This window comes from Rhodamnia argentea, chromosome 10 (genome assembly GCF_020921035.1).
Source record: "Rhodamnia argentea isolate NSW1041297 chromosome 10, ASM2092103v1, whole genome shotgun sequence".
NCBI classification, from domain to species: Eukaryota; Viridiplantae; Streptophyta; class Magnoliopsida; order Myrtales; family Myrtaceae; genus Rhodamnia; species Rhodamnia argentea.
This window is the reverse complement of record NC_063159.1, coordinates 8,604,557-8,613,315: the sequence shown is the minus strand read 5'-3', so window position 1 is coordinate 8,613,315 and position 8,759 is coordinate 8,604,557. Positions and strand designations below refer to the sequence as shown.

General features: G+C 36.6%; 1 protein-coding gene and 1 pseudogene across 1 annotated transcript; both read left to right on the top strand.

The window, feature by feature from the left end:
* The first annotated feature begins 408 nt into the window (after window positions 1-408).
* Window positions 409-1,293, top strand: LOC115739234 (annotated as a pseudogene).
* A 4,114-nt stretch (window positions 1,294-5,407) lies between these two features.
* Window positions 5,408-6,783, top strand: LOC115739233 (transcription elongation factor TFIIS-like). Its single transcript, XM_030672240.2, has 2 exons — window positions 5,408-5,572; window positions 6,082-6,783. Exons 1-2 carry the CDS (start codon window positions 5,408-5,410, stop codon window positions 6,781-6,783), a joined length of 867 nt encoding a protein of 288 aa, XP_030528100.2.
* The last annotated feature ends 1,976 nt before the right edge of the window (window positions 6,784-8,759 follow it).

Genomic DNA, 8,759 nt, shown 5'->3' with positions numbered 1-8,759 from the left:
CAAATTCGGTCCAGTTAGTCTGGTTCTTGAGTGGTTCGTCATTTGGAACTGAAAACCGGACCGGTTCCAATGGGAAACTAAAACCACACCGGTTTTCAGTGCGGTCCTGTCTAGTTTCCAGGTAGAACCGATCCTATTGCACAGCCTTAATTGGATGAGTTATTCGGCATATATTTTAAAAAAATTAGGCCTTAACAGTATGAAAATTATCTTGCACCAACTCTATTCAGCAGATAGATTACCAAGGCTTGCTATGATCCAGTTCCTGAAGTTTTATCACCTACATATCAGTATTCAAATGGAAGCAGTCCTTCATCATATCCTAATGCACAGTTACTATGTCTGCTCTAATATGCATATGCCTTTGCTCTGTGCTTACTTGCCTCACTCACTCTTCTCTATTCTTACATGGTAGGAAATTCTTCGGTTGGAAAAGGTCTTAGACGCCTTACAAAACATCCGAGGAAGAAGATGCAAGCTTTTGCATCCCACTTGATTCAGCTATGGAAGCATATTATAATGGAAGAATCAAAGGGATGCAAGAAGAATGGTAGTGGTGACCACAATGAGTGTGCAAAAGCCAGGGAGAATAAGGTAAAAAAAAATCCTCCTCTTTCTGGTCTGAAGCAAAGATAAGGAAAACCGATCCAGACAGTACTCCTGATCCACAGAAGATGTCAAGGTCGGATGTTGGTATTACTGAAGAGAAGGCCAATTGTCACGCGAACATGTCGTCTCCTAATCTTGCTCACCCGTTGTCTGTTTCTGTGACTAAATGCAATGACCCGATGAGGGACAGAGCACGAGAACTTCTCTTTGAGGCTTTGTCCACTGTTTCTGGTGGAGCCAACAACGACGAAAAGCATGCAAGCGACTCATGTAGCATTGCTGTTTCAATTAAGTCAACAATGTTCCAGATTTGGGGTTGCATGAATGGTACCCACAAGGCGAAGTACAGGTCCATAATGTTCAACGTTATGGATCCCAACAACCCAGATTGCAAGAGAAAAGTTCTTCTTGGCCATGTCAAGCTGGGGAGGCTCCTAATCATGACCAGGGAAGAAATGCCAAGCGATGAGTGGCAACTTCAAAATCAACAGATAAAGGAGAAAGCTTTGTCGAAGTATGATCTAAGAGCCGCATTGAAAGCCACGACTAATCCATTCAAGTGTGGCCGATGCGACGAGAGAAAATGCACTTACTACCAGATGTAGACAAGGGCCGAGCACAGGCAAACCAATGCTGACATATGTTGCTTGCTTTAACTATAATAACTATTGGAAGTTCTGTTAAGATCACTTGCTTAGGAGCTGTTAGGACATGATGATGGTGTTAGAAAGTCTATCCCAAAAGCTCAAACTGATAGGTTAAGAGAGGCTACTTGAATAGGACCCATAATTAAGTGATGTGGGACAACTTGAGTATGTAAACTGTAATCCTTGAGAGGCTATGTTACAGTGATTGAGTGCGAGCTAGTGTGATCTATTAACTTGAGTACTATCACTTCATTGTAACCTTTGATCGATTGACTAGTGAAATTCAGCCGGTAAGCTATGAGTGTGGAGAGTGAATGTAGGCTTGATCTTAGCGAAATCACTGTAAATTTTATGCGCAATAATCTCTATCCCTTAACTCTCATACATTATCATTGATAATATTTAGTGCACAAACTGAATTTGATCACCGTTTCTGCTCAGACTCAAGTTTAAATTTCGCATTGATTTATCAAGTTCTTTAAAATTCCTTATTCACCCCCTCTAAGTGATACTGCTAGTCACAACTTAGTGGACCCTTTATTAAGCAATGTGGACAATACTTCAATAAATGATATGACTGGTTCATTGCAATTCTGAGCAAATACTGAATTTGTAGGATTACTTGCTCTTTTCGTTAACTTTTTTTTTTTTGTCAGTTTTGTTAACTTTTATGAGTTACTCATATGTACTATGGTTAAAAATATGGGGTTCTCCGTCTTTAGCACTATTTCTGTGCTTCTGTTTGGGAAGAGTACGTACACTCCTTGTGTATTGATTTAATTTCATAAATAGTTCTAATACAAATACTAAATGGTAATTATTTTTGTCCTTCGATTCACCATTTGATTAAAATTTATGCTTTCATATCCACAACACGATTAATATACGCATATGGATATAATAATCTTCTTATCACTTTTATCAGTTTTTGGGCAAGATAAGTCATATTCTTAGTTTCTTAGGTTTGAAAAATTCAGATGCACATACCTTTCTCATTCTCGTTTCTTACACATCCTGTTTTGTTTGTTAATATTTAAGCTACTACTAGATATTTATCATTTATGAGCTTACTTCAGTTTTTTTTTTTTTGGTCGAATTATGACCTTACTTCAGTTACTAGCCGTAACTTACTGCAATATTGGATATGCAATGTCGAAATAATCATTTCCTTCATTCAATAGGAAAGGATTCTAATGCAATAATATCAAATAAATGACAACAAAAGGAAAGTTCAAAATAGAATTCGAGTGCCCTAAAAATAGTTAATGGCCAGATTGGGTTAACTCTTATTTAGTCAACAAATTAATAAGCAGATAAGTTTGATAGATAATTTGGTAACTCTATAGGATACAGCAAATTCAAACCTACCCAATTGGCCTTGATGTAAAAAAATTGACCAGATTGGGCTAGCACTTAATTAGTCAAACAATTAATCATTGGATAAGTTTATAGATAATTTGGGTAAGTACATAGGATACAGCAAGAAGATATGCTAGGAGGTGCATTGCTGGATACGTGTGTAGGTGCGAGTGAGCAAGTTGTTCCCAAAGTATACCTATCAAGAATAAGCGAAACGGAGCATAGGACACATTAGCATCTTCAAATGAACCTTTGACGATCATTGTATTTCTGAAAGCTTTTCTTGTGCTTTTACTAAACGAAGGAGAGTCACATCTTCATCTAGTAAGTGATATCTTATCAAGTTTTTTTTGTGTCTAAGTTGAAATTTGGATTGATCACTATAAACGACATGATATCTTATGTCGTTGATGACACAATGTCGGGTTCATATACTAAAAATAAATAATAACCGCTAACCGTCTTCCAACGAGAAAAAGGTCCAAAAAATTAGGCAATAAATTAATGATTTACGGTAAATAGTGTACGGTCAATCGGTAAGCAAGTAGATTAGTCAATTGAACTTTTCAGAAATTGAACTAACGAACTTAGATATATCACTTACCAATATGAGAACAAGTACATATTTAACGTCAAAATCTCGTTCTAGATACCAGAGCTTCATGATGTCAAAGCGGGATAACGAAATAGTTTCTGTTTACAGGGAGCAAACATTAGAAGATCTTTGGAAAAATTAACATCTACCAAGATCAAAACGTGAGGGAGATGGAAAACAGAAGACCAAGAAAAGAATTCTAATTCAACAAAATGAGATGTCAAAAGTACAATTAGAATTAGGGTTTCTCAGCAACTAAAAAGAGATGTCAAAAATGAGAAATTTGTCCAATATGGTAAGTTTGAATTTACTCGATTAGGCAGGAGGAGGAAATCAAATATAAATAGGGAGAGTTCTACACTGCAGACTTGTCTTCTTCAAGTTTGTCTTCATTTCGGTATCTTCTCATCCCTTTGTCTTAATCTATCTTTGTTACATCAACATTTTGATGTGCTCTCTTGTTCCATTTCCCCCGTCACACCGTTTTTTTTTTTCTAGTGTTAGATGACATCAAATGTGAAGAAGAATTCGAGTGTCACATATAGTACATCGACCTCTCAAATCTCAGATTCTCAGATTTGTTTGATGGATCAAGCATATTTCTTCAAGTGGTTTTTTTTTTTTTTTAACTCTTTTGCGCATATTTTCATAAGGGTATTGATGGATGGAAATATCATGCTCTCTCTTTTTCCAAGCATCAGTTTTGCTCCTTTTTTTTTCTTTTGTATTTTACAAATTTTGACCGAAAGATTATATTCGAAGTATCAATTTCAAGTGTATATGATTACATTGCGATGCCTAAGGACACAATCTAATAGATCTCTACATCCGGGAGGGCATGGAGTACTTTACATGTAACCATATTATTTGGATGTTTTAAATTCAATTTTTATATCGGATAGTCGAGACAATCATATGTGTAAGTTCAATTTCTGGGATTTATTTCATTCAATCAATGCAATGATGTGACCATAGTTGTTTTTTATTCTCAAGCATATTAGATAATAGGGAAGTGCTTCCCCGACAAGATTGTCGGGAGCGATACAATCTCAATTATAGATCCGCATACTATCGCTGTGTGTTTTGCATAAAGCACTCGTTGATGGAAACATCGTATGGTCAGAAATAACTATCAAGACTGTCAGGCTAGCAGATTCCTAAATAATATTGGATGCATCTTTTATTCTGCTATCTAACAACTCTACGATTATTTGATTTCCCTTTATCTTTATAAGTGAGCGTTTACATGTATATATCATTTTTTTTTTTTAAATGACCATTTTTTGTAGGTTGATTTTAAACAAGATTTACTTCTGGCTGGTGCTTCTCGAATCGTCGGCGGATAAAGTACGTATATTCACATTTCTTTCTTTTTTATGTGGTATTTTGTTTGTCTATAAGCTCTAAGAAGCATGATGGGCTGTTTTTGCTTCGATGCTTTTTAAAGTTTATTTTAACATTTTCGTTTGACCTTATATTTAAGGTTCGTCACTTTGAACCATAATACAGATCTTGAACAACATTTTGGTCATGATGATCAATAGTAAGAAAAATGCAGTTAATTCATCTTCCGACCGCATAATCTAAATCCATGACTATTTAATCAATCTCATGGACAGATTTCATCCAAACCCTGATGCTTTTTTTTTTTTTTTTTTAAGGTAAGTGTACCTTGATGCTTTTGTTGCCTATGAGTTTTATCAAAATTGTCCTTGGTGACCAAATATGATATGAGGTTAACTTCAGGAAATCACTTCTGCTTGCTATTGTCGTTATCTTAATTAGGTCGATTTCAAAAAATTTAGATCACGTAAATTTCAATCCCATTATGTGTAAATGAAAACTCATTCTCAAGGGATAAATCAATTAGCAAAATGTCTAGGCATTGAAAGCAAAAATTATAGCATTTAACTATATTTTCTTGTTTTATATCTGCTAGTAATGTGATAATACTAGTGGCGCCATCACAAACCATTAACTCTGTGTGAAGTCTGCATAAGAACTTTCACACAGCAAGAGAATAATAGTTCTGAGGAGTATGTTGAAATGTTGTTATTTCTTTAGTTTTGTTGAACAAAATAGAGCGTTATATACAGTAGAAGTGTTGTTATTTTCTTTTGTCTGCGTTTGACGTAGTTTTGGATTGGAGGAATTGATATGTGCTATGTGTTAACGCTGGTGAAGTTGAAGCAGAGAGATGGAGGCAGAGTTGGTGGAGGTGTTCCGATTGGCCAGCAAAGCTGCGGATGCGGCGGCTGTGAATGGGAAAGGCGGAGGGGCCGACGAAGAAGGGCGGTGCATCGACGCCTTGCAGCGCCTCAAGTCCTTCCCGGTCACGACTCAAGTCCTCGTCTCCACTCAGGTATGTCCCTTTCATCATTCCTTTAATATGACCAAGGATTTTGTTATCAGCTGAGCAGGACCTGTGAGAGAGTGAATTTTCTTCGATTGTGCTTTTCTGGTTCAAGAATTAAATGAAAATATTCAACGTTGTATGCTGTTGTGCGTTAGACCTTAGTTTATGTAGGATGTGGTGAACAATGAATAGGTATCTCTATTTTCTAGAAATTAGCTTTAGATGGGCTTGCTGCTTGAGTATTTAATTGGAGTAGATGTAACATATTAGGATAACGACAACGTTAGATAGAATTTCTAGCATCGCAGTTGAGACCGCACATTTCGTCTTGTCAAGAAGGCAACAGAAAGCCTTACATTCCTAGTTCATGTAAAGAAATAAATCCGAGTGATAATTATTTCCTTTAAGAGGGTAATTTTTTTTCGTCCACAAATTCGTTATTCATATTTCGATCTTTTCATCATTCCATCTCTTATTATGCGTAACTGAACCGATATCACTGGCCTTGATTTTAGGTTGGGAAAGGTCTTAGGCGCCTTACAAAACATCCTAGGAAAAAGATACAAGCTTTTGCATCCGACTTGATTCAGCAGTGGAAACAAATTGTCATGGAAGAATCGAAAGGATGCAAGAGGAATGCAAGTGTGGACAATCATGAATGTGCAAAAACTGGGGAGAATAAGGTAGAAAACTCCTCCTCTTTCCAGTCGGAAGCAAAGAAAAGGAAAACCGAGCCAAATGGAACTCCTGATTCTGAAAAGCTGTCTCCTAATCCTGCTCAGCCGGTGTCTGCTATGGTGGCTAAATACGACGACCTGATGAGGGACAGAGCACGGGAACTTCTCTTCGAGGCTTTGTCCAGAGTTTCTGGTGAAGCCAGCAACGACATCATCGACGAGGTGAACGCATGTGACCCATCTAGCATCGCTGTCTCCGTTGAGTCAACTCTGTTCCAAAATTGGGGTTGTATGAACGGCACCCACAAGATGAAGTACAGGTCCATAATGTTCAACATTAAGGATCCCAACAATCCGGATTTCCGGAGAAAACCGCTTCTCGGCCACGTCGAGCCAGAGAGGCTCCTGAACATGACCACGGAAGAAATGGCCAGTAATGAGAGGCAGCTTCGAAATCAACAAATAAAGGAGAGAGCTTTGTCCAGGTGTGAGCTAGGAACTGCACCAGAAGCCATGATGGATCAACTCAACCGTGGCTGATGCGGCGGGAGAAAAGGCACTTGACTACTAGATGCGGAGGAGGATCGCGGACGAACCAACAGCGACATATGTCGCTTGTGTTAACTACAATACTTATTGGAAATTCTGTTAAGATCACCTGCTTAGGAGCTGCTAGGACATTGCTTAGAGGAGAGAGGTTTAGTCTGTATAATTCTTTTTATGTGTTTATCATGTTCCATGGTAGGAACTGCAACATATATTTATAGTGGTAGACTTGAAAACACAACAACTTTTTGCATATTGTCAATTTGGTTCCTTAATTAACTATGATAATCTCATCGGCAATTTGCTGATATACTTCCTGAAAAAGAGCATTAAAATTGAGAGTTTTGAATCGAGATGGATTCTTATTACCAATTACGTGATGCATTCCCGTATACGTCATGCTCTTGATGCCAAAAGACCATTTTGCCATATTAAACTTTTGATTTTCATTTCCCCATTGGATATGAACTATAATTTTCGAGCCTTATTATGATAATATGTGATTGCATGGACTTTTTAAGAATTTCTTTGTGTTTATGAAAATCTGTGTCAGGGTAGAAAATGGTAATATCTTATGAACCTTTATGCGAAAATTCCTTTTGACAACCAATTAACCACAATCTAGTAATGTCATAATTGTCATTACCTCTAATTGCATCTCCCTGGAGATTCAAATTGCTTTCATGTGTTCCATCTAAAAGATGTTTAACTTTGAGGCAATTTGCTTTAACCTTTATTAATACTGAGGTTGTAAAGGAATATAATAAAAGAGAACAAAATATTTTCATAAAAGGCTTATTTTCTGATTAATAATAGAAAATAATTTATTTCAAACTATTCATTTTCAATTGAGGAACAAATAATAAGCTATATCTGGTTCAAAAATCAAAATCAGTCCTCAACATTGAGAAAGTTTAGGCTTTTGTAGGAATTTTCCCATATATTTACAAGGGGTGATCAACTAGGCCAAATTAACTCGGAAATCGGCCATACCCAAGTAGCTCAAGGGCAATTCACAAGGGGATCGGTCCAGTTCTCGGTTCCAAAATTAGGAACCGGCCTTGACCAATTTATTTTTTGGTTCTATACCGTGAATTGGCTAGTTCTACTTGAAAATATGGAACCAGGAACTTACAAAGCCGTTTCTAGAGTAGAACCCGGAACCGAACCGATTTTGAATCGATTTATCCTAAATCTTAATGTAAATTTTTTCTCTTATTTTAATTAGAAAATAGTATTTGAAATTAAATACATTAGACATATTATCCTTAAGCAGAAAGAATTATATTCATAGTGTTGACACATGCATATGGCATATATAATAAAATGAAACCAAAATTTGACCCTAGAACCGACTAGACTGGTTCCAGGCCGATTTCGGGGTCAATTGGGTATGTTCTCGTTTCGAATTTGAAAACCAACTCTAAAGGGTTGGTTCCTGGTTCTAAATCTTGAACCAACCTACTCCAGAACCAATCATCTCTCCTAATTATGCAGCTAATTAATATACAAATTCATTAATAATTTGGTAAATGTATAGAATACAGGAAGGTTAAACTTACCCAATTAGCCTTGATTTAGAAAATTGAATGCACGAAGATATGTCATGACGTGTATTGGCGGGTGAGCAAGTTGTTTCCAAAGTAGACCTACCTAGGATGGGCAGAAGAGTATATGGTATAATATCTTTTGTATCCAGTATAGAAAGGAGAATTAAAAGTTTGATACGATGCATGAAGAGCATGAGGGATATGGGAACGCATCATAAATTGGTACTAAGAATCCGTCTCGATTTAAAGCTCTAACCTCAAATGCTGCTTTCATAGAAATATCGACTTAAATTGCCAATGAGATTATCATAATTAATCAAAGAATCAAATTGAGAATATGGAGAGATTTCTTAAGATTTCAAGTCTAGTGCTATAAATACAACCTGGTCGCTCATATGACAAAACATGACAAACACATTA